This window comes from Leptonotus elevatus, chromosome 2, assembly GCF_054856555.1.
Source record: "Leptonotus elevatus isolate MCC_2025b chromosome 2, RoL_Lele_1.0, whole genome shotgun sequence".
Lineage (NCBI taxonomy): Eukaryota > Metazoa > Chordata > Actinopteri > Syngnathiformes > Syngnathidae > Leptonotus > Leptonotus elevatus.
The window spans coordinates 40,624,152-40,641,576 of NC_141240.1; the positions used below are offsets into that span (position 1 = coordinate 40,624,152).

Genomic DNA, 17,425 nt, shown 5'->3' on the forward strand with positions numbered 1-17,425 from the left:
GGAAACGGCGCCGCGTGATCGCGCAGATGCCGCGCCATCCGACACTCGCACTCGCCAAGAGTGCACACAGGACGCTCGTTTTTCGAAGCTTGGACGAACCTTCGACCTTCTCGAGAACGTGTTTGTATTCGTTTTTGGATGACTTGCCGTTGCCTTTCGAGTGCGAATTCAGTCGTATCCCGGTCTCAACGGCAAGCCGGCGCGGCTTATGAACGCGCCCTTTCAGTAGCCAACGCATTTTGTGGCGAAACAAAAAAACGGACAAGTTGATCACAAAACAGGTCGATGAAAGCAGCAGTCAGACTCCAGTGGGGCGACGGTGTTGGCTCGGCGTGGCAGATTGGTCGTCTCCGACCGCAAGAGCTGTGCAGGATCGGTCGCTAGTTTCATCTAAAAAGGGGCTTCTGATTATTTGAAGGAATTTGATTGAAGTCGTGTTTGTCGTATCGATGCGCTTTGTTTGCGGGCTTTGTTTGGACTGGATTACAGCTCGTGCTGGCCAAGTCGTTTGCTAGAACATGACAGTTTGGAACTAAAAATTGTTTTTTTTTTTTTTTTTTTTTAAATAAATATCTTGTAGATTCCGCGTATCGTCAGATGCTTGTGTGGGGAGTTCGGAGGCGGTGGCCATCACGCGTACTGTGAGGTCACGGCATCTGTTGGAAATTGGTGAAAGTGGAAGTCAACCTTAAACATTTCTTGCCAATAATATGTTATATGTGACCTCACGAGTCCAAACAAAACATTCTGATTAATATTACATTAGTGGAATATGAGTTATGCAGCAAAATCCAGTCGGGCGGCCATTTTGCCACCTGCTGTCGACTGAAGATGACATCACTGGTGCTCAGGCAACGACCAATCACAGCTCACCTGTTTTCTGAAGCTGCGCTGTGATTGGTTGTTACCGGAGCCCTGAGCAACATTGCTGCGAAACTCATATTAACCAGAATACCATATTTAGACTCGTGGGGCTGCAAAGAACATATTATTTTTGGGTTGACTTCCTCTTTAACTTAATACCAACACGCTCATTAGAAAAAGTGGGCAAGCTCGAACTGTAATTCACGCATGCATCTTGCATAAGGTTAATAATGAATCCATTTTTTTGCTTGTGGCTGCGATCATTTGTGCAAGCTTTAGAAATGTCATTGTTTATGGTATCTAACCACGCTTTTCCAAGATACATCTTAAGGATTGAACCAAACTCACTCGCTGATATGTGCCAAATGACATAAAAACAGCCATCACACACGTGAAAGAAATAAATTATTTATATCAGCACTCTACTTTAACGCCACTTCTTCAATTTTGAACACACCCAATGTTTTTTTGCTTTTTTTTCACAGTTCTCATAAGCCATTGATTTGTGCTATCGTTTGTTCATTAAAGACCCATCGTGTAGGCCTCAGCGCCATCTAGTGGTCAAAGAACAGCATTAGAAGCATGCTGCAGCACGCCCACTACGGTGGCTCAGAGAGACCGCATTTCGCAAGCCTACCGCCAATTTATGACCTTACCGTAAACCACGCCCCCGCGTGACCTTGAGTAAAGCAATCAAGACGCAAGACGTCACGTCTGCGCCGGCACGTGCGTTTTGCTGCGGACAAACAAAAGCAATCCCGCTCCCGGCGGCGCATTGTGTGCTTATCCAAAGGGGCAGAGAAAATGGCGATGTCGTCACGGCTTGTGTACGGGAGATAACCGTGTCCGCTTTATTCCCTTCCATAAACCCTCAAACAAGTACGAAAAAATGTCTGCACTGGATTCAACTTTGTGGAAGAGCACACAACCAGTTGAATCCCTCCAAAATGACCAGAAACGACTACGTCTGCACGAAGGTCATGTTCTCCATTGTTGTGTTTAGCCAAAGGCTAACGATAGCTCCGGGTAGCTAACCTTCCACTCGTTTGTTGACTTCCTATTTACTATGAATGGCAACAAAACATTGAAAGTAGGAGGTCATATAAATTCATTCTCACCCTGCTCGGCAGGAAGAATGTCCAAAAACTTCAAAGTGAGTGAGGTGACTGTCTTTTTCCTTTGATTTTGGGCAAAAGTGCATCGTGAGGGAGTGAAGATACCCGTCACAAATATTTTTGCTTCGACGAGAAATATCGGCGTCCTGAAAATACCTGACCGAGAAATCACAAGGAAGATCTGACAACTTTGCCATTTACTGTGGATGCACTTGAGCTCATCTTGACCGGTAAATGTCCGAGGGCGCTGCTCGTCGCATTTAGTGGGCGGGGCGGGGCGGGGCGTGCCACGGTAAGGTCAATTCTTATTCTGCGTTGAGCAAACGAACATCTTGGCTTGGCAGCCGTTGGGAATTAGCCAGAGCAGCAAACAAGAGCGGCTTGCGGGAGGAGTTAGTAAAAATATAAAAAAATAAAAAAGCGAGTAAAAGCTTTGCGAGAGCAAAGCAGCAAGTGACAAGCGACGGGCCCGAATGACGGGAGTTAGTGACGGCCACCTGCAGGCCGCAGCTTTGGAAGGTCAGCTGCGGTCGACCCATTGGCTCCGACACGCCATGCAATAACTGCATTTGCAAAGTTGCCCTTTCGGCATCCGTAGCAGGACGATGGCGGTGAAACATGGCAGCTCTGTTAAGGTGAGACTACAGCCATGTAATATAATTAGTGGTTACTAGACCTATGATTATATATATATATATATATATATATAAAGTGTATGCAATACAACATATTTTTTGCATACTATTCACATAGTCGGTTTTTCAAATGATTGAATTCTTAGTTCACCACTAGATGGCGCCAGGGTTCACTGAATGTCCCTTTAAAGTAAAAAGTTGACAAAAAGCACAAATTGAAACATGTCTCGTACGGCAGTGGAAGGGAACAAAACATTTCGATTCAGCAATGCAGACAAAAACGCAAAATCACCAATTTCATATGCAGGCACATACAATACTCGTATTACAGTACAACAACCTGTTATGAGCAACAAAACCATGACAAAACAACTGTAAACTGATGGGATTGTACTCCTGCTGTTGTCGGAATCTCCGGATGGGATCACAAGAAGTCAATCAATAAAGCAGTTCAGGTCTTGCTTGGTCCAATTCCAGTGTATGTTACACAAAAGTGTGTCGGGGCGAGTCCGCAGGGCTCTAGATGCTGAGGTCTTTGGGGCTTTCTTTGTACAGCTTTCTCTTGGGCTCGGGGAGTTGCTTCGGGCTTTGGCAAACGGTGTTATTGTTGTGGCCGGCGTTCTTGTACGCAGCGTTGTTCTTCATCATGCTGTAGTAGTCTTTTAGTCCGGGTGCCGCTGCATAGTTCTGCTCGTCCCGGCTGTAGTTGCTGTCAGGGGAAGAGTCCCGCTCCCGTCGATATCGTCTCTCCGGCGTCCCGTTCGGACGATATCGCTCCGAGGAAGAGTCCTGCATCGGGTTCCCGTTCTTGGCCACCCTGGAAAGAGACGAGGAATCGCCGCCGTTGTTGTCGGAGCGCTCGGGGGCGGCGGCGGCCTCCCGGACTCGCCTTCGCTCGTAGAAGTTGCGCTCAGGGAAACCCCCGTCGTCGTACTCCCGATCCCGTTGCGCCCGCTCGGCCCTGCGATCCACCGACTTGGCCCTCCGACGATCGGGGGAAGAGGCGCGCTTGCGCGTCGGGGAGCGGTCGAGGGAGCCGCGGCGCCGCGCGCCGAGCCTCCCGTCCAAAGTTGAGCTTCTGTTGGCGAGTTTCTGTGCTGCCGCCGCCGCCTTCTTCCCCGAGTTGTCCTTCCTCAGAGTCTTTAGGAGCTTGGAGATCCCGCTTTCAGACTCGGACTTTTTGACTTTGCGTCCTCGGATGTTCTTGTCGCCGCTGCTACCGTTGCTGTCGTCCGGCGACGGCGGTCTGGGGGTGCTGTGACTGTGATTGTTATTCCAGGTGTGGTGAAGGTGAGGGTTCAACTGTCGGGCTTGGTAGTCCATCTGATCTGCCCCGACCCTGTCCCTGTTCCTGTCTCGCCCACGCCCAGCCTCCTCCCGGCGTGATGGTGTGTGAAGGTCTGGTGGATAACTGGAATCCAATGAGATGCGATATCGGCTGTTGGCTGGCAGCGTTCTCACTTCCGAAGTGTTTTGTGCCCCGAGTGCGGGAGGGTACCCGTCATTGCTGCCGTCTAAAGGAGACGACAAACAGCAAGAAAGATGGTTAGAAAGAGTGACAGGTATCCTACGTGCATATACTTGAAGCTGTGGTGACATGACAGAACCACTGGGCGGGGATTTAAAGCATGTCATGCATAATTGTGCTCACTTGGATGCACGGCAGCACATATTTTTCCAGTTATGGTTGACAGAAGTGGTGCAACGGATCATCATTGATCCGCGGTCGGTTCGGATCAAGCCTCACGGTTCGGATCAAGCCTCACGGTTCGAATCACGCACGCGGATTGGTTGGTGGGAAAAAAAAAGTGCGCATTCACACGAAAGCAACATCATCAATCCACAGCAGAGGAAGTTGCAACTCCTCGTAGATCGCATATGTCGCATGTATGGGAGCATTTGAACTCATTTGCTCCCAAAAACGTATGAATAAGTTCTATTTTAAACATTGCCATGCTCCCAAAGATGTATCTATATGTTCTTTAGTTTTTTTTTTATACTAGAGCATACAGAAGGCTTTGATGCAGCCTCTGACATGAAGAGGTCGTTTAAAGCAATGGTAGGTAATACAAAAACGGCCAGCAAGTGGCAACAGAGTATAAGAGATCAACCAGGGCCATGTTGCAAAAAAGCTATTTCCCCCACTGTTTTAAACAGATTTGTGAATAATGATGAAACTTAGCTATATTCTAATTCTAATTGCTGCAAAACGGAAACAGATAGAAATAGATTTTTTTCCTGATGAAAGAAGACCCGAATCCTTCTTTTGGTAGGTTCCATGTTTTTATAGCAATAGAAAACAATATTCTGTGGGCCTTGCAAAATCAGTCAAAATCCAGTAAAACAGCCGGGAGCAAAGGGGGTTGCTTCAGTGAAAATGGCTGGGAGTGAATAAGTTAATGATACAGGATTTTTTTTCTGCCTCTCGTCTCGACACCATTCCGACATGTCAAGGAAGCGGACACATACTCAACGTAACAAGGCTAACTTCAAAATTAAGTACCACATAATAAATTGACGGCAATGCAAATAGCCACAGTAGACTTTTACTTTGAAGTTGGCACACGTCGTGGCATGATGGCTAGCTTGACTTCCGTTTTACCCGTGTAGGATTTCGTTATTGTGTGTTTTGATTGACATTAAAGTTGCGACTAACATCAACACTACGCTATCCCAAACTCATATTCAATCGCTAATTTAGGACACTAAGAAACTGCTAATAAATGACGCCGTTATTGTATGATACGGCAGAAGTCTCCGACGTAAGTGGCTAGCATGCAGCTAGCTGTTAGCATTGCATGGCTAGTAGCTGTAAATGAGCTCACTTGAATACTTTTTCCAATATTCTGGAGGTCTCTTCGTTATAAAAAAAAGAAGAAAAAAGATAAATAGAACTTCATTTATTTTATAAAACACTTTTGCCTATTAAAAAAAATTAAACATTCAAGTTAAAATGTTAAACATAGCCTTTTAGATTTAAGGAACACAGACTAAGACATTACCCCTTCAGACCCATAGATGGTCCCAGTGGACGTGACATTCGCGTGTCTAAAGTCTAAACCAATAAACGGCATAATTTGGATAATGTCAACACTTCTGGTTCATGATTGGATCTTAACTAACCAATCACAATTGCAAGTTGATTTGCATGATGTTCATGTTAAAAATGTTGCATGTAAACTTGGTAAGTTTACAACACGTTACAGCCATATTATCCTGGCGTCCACAATAACCCCCCCCCAAAAATGTCCATGTTGTTCTTATGTGGGAAAAGAGTCAAAATCAGCACAAAAAAAGCGGATCATTAATACCTTGTTATTTTACACATGGACCATGTATAAAACAAGAATGTTTCTGCCTCATATTGCACTTAAAGTTATGTTCCGAAATCCTAAACGGCTATATTAGGCATTTTGAATTGATTTTTATTTTTTTTAAATGTAATGGAAAAAAAGCATCCTGGATTGGCTGGCAACCAGTTGAGGGTGTACCTTGTGAGGAATAAGCCGTTAAGAAAATGGATGGATGGATGGGAAAAAGCGTTTTACGAAATAAATGAAGACAAAACACGATTTAATGCATCCGATCCGTGACTCAAAGCTGTGATCTGATCCGAACCGTGACTTTTGTGATCCGTTGCACCACTCGTTGACAGTGACAACAATCTTTTTTGTTTCTTTTTTTTTTCTCTCACAAATACACATGGAGGTTGCACTGAAGTGACACACGGCTTCAGCGCAATTTGGCCTCCAGGGCTGCAGGTGAAACACGAGGTAGGTGATTTCAGCAACAAGAACATCAGCAAGTGTGGGGGGGGCGGGGTTATCAATGACACCGCAGGCACCTGAGAAAGCATTCAAAACAATACGATGATGTGAATCACTGGGATTGAGAAAGATTAGCCAGGTTGCTATGGCAACAGCAGCTGATGAGTGGTGGCATTAAGTTAGTCCTGGTTCCTTTTCCACATGTGAAAGTTTCAATCAGGCACAAGACAGAAAGCTTTTGTCAAAATACACAAAGAAGGATGCAGGTCAGGATGAGCTGATGGAGGGCTGGGAAGAAATCAAAGATGATGGGGGGCGAGGAATGGGGGGGCGAGGAAGGGGGTCATGACAGACTTCTAGCTACAAACCGTGGTCTGATTTTGGCCCATTAGGTAGAAACAGGGCTCTCCCATCTTGTCATTTCTCATCGTACCAACAGCGAGATGAGGGGCCAACATCGCTGGAGAGAGGAGGAAGAGCCCAGCGACAATAGACAGGTCGGAGAAAGAAAGAGAGAAGAAGAAGAGAGGAGAAAACAAATAACACAGACAAGAGGCAGTTTTACATTTCATCCGAAGGGACCGTATACCGCCAAAGGCAGTATAACAAAAAAGGGGAGAAATACATTCAAAAGTTACACCTGAGAAACATCGTCACCCTCCTAAAATGATGACCCAAGTGATTTATTTATTTATTTATTTTTGGAAACCACAAAAAGGGGCGCGGCCCGGAAGCGTGACGTCATATAAAACATGCCCATATTTGGGTCAAATGGGCCGGCCCGGAAATGACGTCATCCTTTGGCAAGATGAAAAGAGGCGGGAGGGGGCAGGACTTAGACTGGAAGTGACATCATCAATCAAACTATTTTGACAGAGGCGGGATAGTAACATGATCTCTACCGATCCAAAGACCGATGATATTAAACTTAGTATTAGTTTCATTTTCGGGAAGAATTGAATAACTTGTTTAACTAACAATGCAGCCGATATTTAGCGGCCAGCATCTTGAGTTGTTTAAGGCAAAAAAAATCAAATACAAAATCAAGTCAAAATATGACGTAAGCCATTATTTTAAGAGGGCCACAAAAAGACAGAAACAATGTCAGGAACAATCCATCGGAAGAGCCTCCAGTTTATGGACAGGAATATCACATGACAGAAGATCAATGTTATAAATCCGTCAACACTTTCCTGATTAAACGACGATTTGAACGCATCAGTGGCACTAAATGTTTTTTTCTAACCATTTCCAGCATTGGCGTCCAAACGTTTTCACGTACATGCAGAAAAATGGAAGAACGCAAGCGTCACTAAAAAGCGCACCAAAATCCGTCAACCAAGCAAATTGCATATTGTTGATATATTAGTTATTTTTTTGGAACTGCTACCTGAACATTTTCATTGACGGCACATCATTTAGGATTTGAGCAGATTTCGGTGTGGTGGAGACCGTCTCGACATTCAGAACCAAAACTGAACAATCTGTCATAAGATGACTTCTTTTTGTTCCTTGGCAATGAGTCATGTGCTACTTTCCCAATTTGGGCCTTGATACAGAGGAGAAAGCGGAAGGAACCATTTTTACTTGCAAAAATGTATTATATGGATCCACCACAGTGTTATGAGGAGAAATGTTTCATTGTAATAGTTTGGCTTCCTTTCGCCCACTTCTCCAACCGAACACTTTGTACGAGCTTTTTTGTTTACTTTTATTGTACTTGTTCAAGATAAAATAAAGATCAAATCAAATCATTTGCATCTTTGCATATTCAGAAAACTTCTTCAGTGTATAAAACAAATGCATTAGGTTTACATTTTAAGTATATGCCGCCGATGGTGGGCCACAAATAATTGGGACGCCGCGGATTTATAATAACACAAAAAGAGCTGCAATGCTGTGGGAATTGTTCCAAAATAGTGAAAACTGCCCAAACTAAATGATGTCATATCGTGCCCTCAGCTTGCCGTGGACCAATCACGGCTCACCCATTTTCTGAAGCTGAGGCCTGATTGGTCGCAATCCTGAGATGGATCAAAATGGTTGGATTTTGCTGCTTAACTCATATTGCATAATCACAATAATAATCTGAATACCTTATCTAGACTAGTGAGGCTGCATAAAACATATTTTAAAGGGGAAGTCAACCCCAAAAATGTTTTTGGGACAATAATATGTTCTATGCAGCCCCATTAGTCTAATTATGGTCTTCTGGTTGATATTGTGTTAGTGGAATACGAGCCGTTTTTATCCATCTCACGGGCGGCCATTTTGTCACTTGCTGTCGACTGAAGATGTTGCTCAGGTCTCGGGCAACAACAAATCACAGCGCAGCTTCAGAAAACAGGTTAACTGTGATTAGTCGTTGCTTGAGCCCTGAGCAACATTAATATCATCTTCAGTCGACGGCAAGTGGCAAAATGGCCGCCCCCTGAGATGGATTATTGTGTTTCATAATTCATATTCCAAAAATGTAATATTAAACAGAATGTTTAGACCAGTGAGGTCACATTTAAAATATTATTGTCAAGAAATGTTTAAGGTTGACTTTGAAGTTCAATATTTTACATACAATTGTGATACGAATTGAAAATGTCAGTTTGGTCCTCAATTCTCTCTCTGCCATTTCATATCCATTTACAATGCATAGCTTTTCATTTGTGGTGACCACAAATGAGCTCAAAAAAGTCGAAGAAGGATTTAGAGTTGATAAAATGCAAACCTACCATACTCGGGTACGGATCCATCCCCGCGTTTCAGGACGAGCCGTGCCCACCGCCCTCCGTTCTTGATCAGTTCAATGGCACGCGAATGCTTCATGTTCTTTGTGCTCTCGCCGTTAATCTCCAAGATTTCGTCTCCCACCTGCAAAGCGGCGACATTCTCATTGCGAGCGATGACACGTGAACGGAAACGCAAACGACCGGCAGATGCTTCATACCCGCATTTTGCCGTTCCTGACAGCAGCGCCGTCCTCGGCGAGTCTCAACACGTAAAGGTCCATGTTGTATTCTCGCCCTCCTCTCAGGCTAAAACCAAAACCTTTGCTGTCGCGTTCAAGGTCCACTGAGTAGAACTCATTGTCCTGCGAGTGACCGAGAAAAAAAAAAAAAGAGCGGAGTGTAAAATCCAAAATAGACGACCGATGAACATACTGTAATCATCATCACATGAGCTCGCTCAGCGCCATTTCAGGCCAACGCGGACAAACGGGATGGTCGTGGCTTGGCACCGATGGCCGCGGATACCTGCTGAGATTTTAAAAATAAAGAAATAGAAATTGCCCCGGCAGTCAAGAGTGCCGATGACAAACCTATCCTCGTCGGTGTATGCAACTAAACCTGACATAGTACATAATTGGGTGGACAAAACTTGAAGGTGGTCCGTAATGGGGTGGCAAGTAAACAAATTGTGCAGTGTGTACGTTAATAACGGACTCTTTTGCATTTGGTGAGTTCATTTTTGACAGAAATGTAATATCAAAATTCATTCAGTGATTTCCGGAGTCAGATAAACATTTTCTGCGTGAGCTGCAAAGCTGCTCGTCATCCGCCTTTTCATCCAAAGACGGCCTCGACAGCGCCCGTTTCAGGCAAATGGAGTTCCTTTAAAGTAAACTTGCTTATATTTACATTTTCCCAACACCATTTTAGATCCCCCCCCGAGCATTTTAGAACTACAATCATATCCTGTTTGAATAATCACAATTATTTGAATATTCCTTAGCATTATTTCATATTGTCAATTAGTGAACTTAACACATGACCATCCAATCAATAGCAACAATAGCTTATATTTTAAAAAAATTTTTTATGTGAAACATTGGGAATGATCTTTATTTAAAGGGAATTTAACCCCCCCAAAATTCTTCAAAAATAATAGATAAAAAAAAATAATTACAACGCACTTGCCACTCACATATTTATAAAATAAATCTCAAAGTGCACAATAATAATATGTTCTACGCAGCACCACAAGTATAAATACAGTTAATATTGCATTAGTGGAATAATAAGTAAGTCAATATCAGAAGGCGGCCATTTTGCCACTTGCGCTTTCGGGTGAAAATGACATCACAGTTGCTCAGGTCTCAAGTAACCACCAATCACAGCTCAGCATGCGAAAACAGGTCAAATGTGATTGGTCATTGCCTGAGCAACTGTGATGTCATCTTCAGTTGACAGCAAGTGGCAAAATGGCCGCCCACTCAGGTAGATAAAAAGGGCTGGATTTTGCTGCTTAACTCATATTCCACAAATGTAATATTCATCAGAATGTCATGTTTCGACGAGTGGGGCTGCAAAGAACATATTTATTGCTAAGAAATGTTTAAGGTTGACTTGCCGTTTAATCGATTTTTTTCCCCTGGAATAATATATTTGGTAATTGAAGTATGTATTCTCACCTGTGATGTTTGTGTAGGTGGAGGAGGAGGAACTCCTTTCGACTTGGAATTATTCCTTCCAAAACACAAGAACACGGTGTTCAGTATTTAGAAGATTTTTTTTTTTTTCTCGCATAAATGTTGCATGCGCACCTACCGAGACTCTTTGGACTGTTGAGGAGCGTGTGTGGTGGTGATAGTAGCAATCTTCTCCGCATTGGTCAGCAGAGAAGCATTGGAAGACTCTGCGCAGGATCACAAACACCACATGTCACAAATCAACTGAAATGTATATTATGAATATTTCTGCTTTAGGAAAGAGCCCTACTTTTTTTTTTATTTATTTATTTTTTTTTCTAAGAGATCAGTATTGTTCATTCGGAAATGTCATCATCATTGCTCTTTTTTTTTTTTTATATATATATATATATTTTTTTTGTGTGTGTGTGTGTGTGTGTGGGTGAGTATGTGTATGTGCGTGCGTGCGTGCGTGTATTTGTTAGCTCACCAGAAAACCTATTAGAAAAAATCTCATACCGTTCACCTAAACCGAACACCAGGAGACCCGAGGGGACCAAAGAAAACCAAGGAAGGTGAAATCCAGCACCGACCAGACACCCCCCACCAGAACTCCTCCCCAACCAAAGAAACATCCAGACCCCAACAAATCCAAAAAACATAAAATCAGGGAGGCCTCAAGAGCCCTACTTAATGTGACCGTTGTGGATGCTACGTGCTCGTGCTACAATTTCTGACATGATCATTTAGGAAGCGTTACACATGTCTGTTTTGAATGCTTGCAAACAAATAGCAAAATACGCTGCAAGCGCACAGCAGAAAAGTGAAGGAGACGAGTTGAACAGACGCTGCTGCGGGAACTCGTAGGGCCCGATTTGCTAAGATGCCGTTTAACGGCCGTTAAATGGCGCGTTCACTCACTCCAGCAGACTAAGTGCTCTGTTGGCAACAGGTGTAAACGTGATGCATTGCCGTATTTAAAAGAGAGTTGTGTGCTTTCTAGCTAGCTATGATGGTTTTCACTATGGAAGATTTGGGAGTAAAGCACCCGGAAGTAATGGAATTGGGAATGTTGGTGGAAGGGGTTTACAAATGTTATCACTGAGTTACCAAAAATTAAATCGAACACTGCAATAATTTTGGGTAAAGGCAGCAAGCGCATGACGACCATGCTTTGTTTGATTGGGAGTTGAAAGCAGTTTTGCCATAAGGGACATGGCATGACTCCTTCTTGTGATTGGCTCAATTTCAGCCCTTAGATCATTCAAAACCTTAAAAATTGCATCGCATATATCATTTTCTGTTGACCATTTTGCAGATGCATTCCCGGTTGTGCTTGTTCAGCTTCAGCATCTCAATCAATCAATCTTTATTTATACATCAGCTTTCATACATTAATTAACTCCTTCGGACCCATAGATGATTGCAGTGGACATGACATATTTGCGAACAAAACAAAAAATGTCCCCATGTTGTTCTTATGTGGGAAAATAATCAAAATCAGTGAAATAAATAAATAAAAATTGCCCAGCAGAAGAAATGCGGGTCTAAAAGAGTTAAAATTAGAGCTGTCAAACGATAATTATTTTTTTAACAGATTAATCACATTTGAGAATTTTGATTAATCACGATTTATCGCTTAATTAAAATGGCATTTTTATCAAAATGTTTTGGCCAATTTAAAGAACACCTGTTTTTTTTTGTGGACATTTAATATTATGGGGATGTCTTAAAAAAAAAAAAAAATCCAGTGCACACGCTCATCCTCCTCTTTTTCTAATCAATTACTTGCATAATTTAAAATGGAAAAAAATGACCCCAAAAGTTTGACCTAAACAACTATTCTGAATGTCATATGCAAACATTTATTAAATGCTTTGCTTTAATGCATGTAGTCTCAACACAACCTGTGCTACCTTTAACATAACCATCCGCTGTTAATCTTAAGGATCTGCGGTCAAAATTAATAGTGTGATTAATCGCGTTAATACATGATTAATGCGATATGTTTTGGGATTAATTCATTAGTTAATGCTTTACCTCTGACAACACTAGACAACAAAATGAAAACAGTTCAAAGCTAAAAGAAAACAGAATCAAAGGCAAAAAACGAAGCTAAAAGACAACATAATAAAAGGAACCGGGAACGAAGAAAAGAAAAAAAAAAGGTCAATCTGTTTGTGGCAGTTTTTTCACGGGCAAACCTTTTAGCAAATCAGGCCCATGGTGAGATCTCAGGGTTCGCACCGGGATGAAAAGTGCTTTTGCCAGTTTTGAGAAGCAGCGGTGGCCTTTCCAAGCCAGCAAGCAATGAATAAGTCGCGTGCTGCCGCGTCAGGACGCGAAGCTCGCGGTGCAAGTCTTACCGTCGCCGGGGATGATCCTGAGCGAGACGGTGTGTCCGGCTTCCTTGATCAGGTTGACGATGTCCGAGTGGGACTTGTTGGTGATGGAGCAGCTGTTGACGGACAATATTCGATCGCCGACTTTCAGCTTACCGCAGCGGTCTGCCGGGCTGCCTTCGATGATGCGTCCTATTTTGTGGGGCATGGCCACACATGCATTTCCAGCTTTTGTGTTGACAAACACGTGTGCGATTTGGTTGATTGGTTATATTGATTAAGGAAAAAAGAAGGGACAAAAGGAGACAGGAAAACGTATTAAGTCATCCCTAATCAACCCACAGAAAGCAATCGGTTCAAAATATCAAAGTGCAAATGAACACACAAGCAACATTTTGTGAGGAGAATTTTTTGTCCTGAAATCGGAAATCAATACAGTGTCAAGCAAATGGCAATGGTCCAAACCATCAGATGCTTCACTCACATACTTTAGTCATAGCATCGTGAAGGCCACAGTCTCTATCCACGATCCAAGGACCAATAAGGCCAAAATCAGTTGCCTTTGGGCTACTGAGGGACTCCCAAAAATGGAAGCGCTTCTAAAGTGGAGTTCTGACAGGTGACGTCTGCAGCCAGAGCTTACAAATGACAATTTACGTTCTTAAGGTCAGACAAGTGCAACGACGGGAGGACAAAATTGGGGTTTTGAAAGGCCTTCAAATCCTGAATTATACTCTTATTCAGGTTTTTAAAAACCCAAATAGGACCCCTGTAACAAACTCATAACATTTTGTATGTCTAATGTCAATATCCTGTTCCCTCCATGCTTTTATTTTTTGAGTCCAAATTTTTTACGTTGTGTACTTTTATTTTGGCACACTTCCGGCAGTCCAGGAAGTGCTACCCACGTGGGTGGCTTTACACCTAACAGGAAGACGCTAACAGAAAAAAGAGCCGTGATTTAACGTCTTGCTGACTGAAACGCTGTTTATTTCTGAGGTCGAAGGGAAAAAATGCCACGTAAGCGAGTGTTGTTGCGCAACCCGCCGCAAATACACGAGCAGAGGTCAACAAAAATGACGAAACGCAGCAAAGAACCACACTTTAGGAACTAGGGCTACTTATTTGCATGGTGAGTGAGATGAATATAAGAGGAATGTCTTTCATTGACCTTAGTAAGTTCAAAAGCGCAAATGACGGCAAATTTCGTAATGACATTGAGCATGTGTTGCAGTTCAGATCGGAATATGAAAACCGAAGTACGACGACGTATTGGGGCCACGGATAAATATATATATTTTTTAGAGGGCGGGGTAATATTCAGAGAAAAAAAGTCCACTTTAAAAAGTGTCAAATTTGCGTGAAAAAAACCCTCAGAAAATACACGTAGCGTACTACTCGGATGTTCGTGCCACAGCTTTTCGATCGAGATAGTAATCGCTTTAGCAGAGACGAACCCTATCATTAAGCATTCGCTCTTTGAAGCGTTGGGTACGACTAGCGACAAAGACACATTTTGGTATTTTTTTCTACAAGTATCTAAAATTGATGTGTCGAATCTGCTGCTCTCCGTCATTCACTTGCATTTACCTAAAGTATGTTAAGCTTGTGGTTGCTTAGTGTTAGTCAGCTGATCAGGAAGTGTTGTGGCTCTCGCTGTCGTGTATGCAAGTAAACTTAAAATTAATAAATCCATCTCCATCCTGCCTTTTTATTTTATGAACAGTGTTCCATTAATCACCAACGAATCCTTACGTTAGCTCCTGGTGGACAAAAGCGAGTACCTCGTCCAGACTATAACTACGCTATGTGTTTTTCTTGCAAGTTTTTGTCTTGTAAATTTGACACTTTATAAAGTGGCAAATTTACAAGTTTTTCTCTCTCGCAAATTTGCCGCTTTATAAAGTCGCAAATTTGCCACTTTATAAAGTCGCAAATTTGCCACTTTATAAAGTGGCAAATTTACAAGTTTTTCTCTCTCGCAAATTTGCCGCTTTATAAAGTCGCAAATTTGCCACTTTATAAAGTCGCAAATTTGCCACTTTATAAAGTGGCAAATTTACAAGTTTTTCTCTCTCGCAAATTTGCCGCTTTATAAAGTCGCAAATTTGCCACTTTATAAAGTGGCAAATTTGCCACTTTATAAAGTGGAAAATTTACTTCGCCCGAATATTGACTGCATGTAAACGTAGTCACTTATCTTGAGTCGAGGGACGGTGATCGAAAAACTGCAAATCGACCTTGGAGATCTTCTGTCGTCCCACCCCCTTGATTTCTTCCTCTATTCTCACAATCCTCCATCCGGTTATTATTCTTTCTTATGACACCGAAATGGATTACGTCCCTCTTCTCTGCAACTCCCCTTCCTCTGTCTTGCTTGAAAAAGACATTTGTATCCTGTCACTTTGTTCAGATAACGAAATACACGGCCTTACGGGACGTGACAGGTATGCAGGATTCTACGAAGCCCAACACCGAACCCGGGTCACAAGGTGAGAGGCGGGAGGCGTGGGAGCGAAGGCGGTTGCATGATATACGAGTATACGAGTGACTGAATCACATAAAGCTTCACTGTTATTCCCTTGGCTGTGGAACGCCCTCATAAAATATACTTTTTCATGTTTGTAAAAATACACTTTATTTTTATATCTCGGCTTGGTTGAACTCTATCGGGAACGTGTGAAGCCGGATGCGCAGCGCATGAAAGTCCATTCATCTCAGGCTCCCGAAAGGAATCGGGGAAGTAAGAAAACAGCCGAAACGAAAGCCTGAAAAGGCTTCGGCGGCATTAAGACGTGCTTGTTGACGAGCGCGCACGCGCAGCTGACGTGCGCATCGTCTCGTGGCTGAGCAACATCGTCACCCCGACGAGATCAGTCAATGTGGCTAACACCCATTCGAGTGTTTTGCAGATGACACGTCACATTACAATAATCGGGCTTCTCCAAACGCTCACGGCGGAGTTGGAGTCGCTCGCCGACAGATGGCGAAGGCGAACTTCAAAATAAAGTTGAGCAAATAAATACCCTGACGGCAATTTATTTCGAAGTTGGGCGGCGTCGTGGCGTGACGGCTCGATAGTTTCCCTTTTCGACGTTTAGTATATCTTTATCGTACGTTTTATTGACATTAGACATCAAAACAACGCAATCCCGAACTCATATTCAATCGCTAATTTAGGACGCTAAGAAACCGCTCGTTAATTACGCCGTCATGGTACGGCATGGCACACATCTGCCTGGCTGGTAACATAAATACGTTTGTGAGCTTTTTTTATTCTGGACCAGGGCTACCTTGTAATTCACTTTCCATGGTTAAAGGAAGGGAATGTGCCTTAAATTGCACTTTGAGGTCTTTTCATTATTGGGGGGGGGGGGGGGGGGGTGAATAATTAAATAGAACTTTGTCTTCATTCATTTTATAAAAATAAATGAAAAAAAACATTCAACTCAAAATGTCAAATATAGCCGTTAAGATTTTAGGAACATAAGTTACATAGACCATGTATAAAATAAGAATATATCTGCTTCATATTGCACTTAAAGTTGTGTTCCTAAATCCTAAACGGCCATATTAGATTTATTCTTTGTTTTTTCAATGGGCAAAAGTTTACTATGCATCTTTTTTTTTCTTTTTTTGCTGATCCGGAAAACGATCCGATCCAAACCGTGACTTTTGTGATCCGTTGCACCGCTAGCATGCATTATCAGCATCATTTTGGTTAAAAAAATGATATGCCAACGTATGCATTTTGTGTTGTTGTTGTTGTGTTTGAAGTAAAGGCAAATATTTGGCAATAAAATAAATGTTGTGAAACATGAGTAGCTCGCTGCTGTTTTGCTTTTTTAAAAGTAGCTCGCAGTGGAAAATCTTTACATCTTTACATCTTTACGGCTAACTATACAAGAGACCTTGGCATGACATTGGGGACACGGATAAATCACGTCAAATTTGTTGGAAAGAACATCTCCAATAGCTCATCACTGGCTGAGCAACTTTTGATAGTTGCAATTTTGCTGTTTCCAGCCATAAATGAATGCAGCTGTGAGGTCGGAATCAGTGATGATGATGTTTGCGATAAAGCCGCAGCCAGCCGGCCTGATCCTGTCGGAATGAGCGCTGCTCATGAAGTGGTTTCTAAATCCCTAAGCTCACGATAGCAGGTTGGCGACCTTGGTATAAAGTGCAGCCCGGTCAAAAAGCCATGCTATTTATGGAGGACAAAAACTGCCCAAAAAAATTAATAAATAAATACAAGTGAAAATAAAAACGGATGTCAAAAATATAATTAAAATTTTTT

At 42.6% G+C, this 17,425-nt stretch overlaps 1 protein-coding gene across 15 annotated transcripts in view; it reads right to left on the reverse strand.

Annotated features, from left to right (window-relative positions):
- Window positions 1-17,425, reverse strand: part of LOC147180043 (membrane-associated guanylate kinase, WW and PDZ domain-containing protein 1-like) — a 120,447-nt gene that overhangs the window by 842 nt on the left and 102,180 nt on the right. For 13 of the 15 annotated variants that reach the window (XM_086069171.1, XM_086069167.1, XM_086069166.1 and 10 more), the window contains 6 exons: window positions 13,150-13,353; window positions 10,923-11,010; window positions 10,787-10,841; window positions 9,323-9,466; window positions 9,108-9,246; window positions 1-4,128 (listed from right to left, as the gene is read on the reverse strand). The exon at window positions 1-4,128 is cut by the window's left edge and continues 842 nt beyond it. In XM_086069171.1, the coding sequence (XP_085925297.1) occupies window positions 3,134-4,128; window positions 9,108-9,246; window positions 9,323-9,466; window positions 10,787-10,841; window positions 10,923-11,010; window positions 13,150-13,353 (1,625 nt within the window). In that variant the 3' untranslated portion in view covers window positions 1-3,133. Of the gene's footprint in view, window positions 4,129-6,749; window positions 6,842-9,107; window positions 9,247-9,322; window positions 9,467-10,786; window positions 10,842-10,922; window positions 11,011-13,149; window positions 13,354-17,425 lie in introns of all 15 variants that reach the window. The other 2 variants (XM_086069179.1, XM_086069169.1) reach the window with 2 other exon arrangements.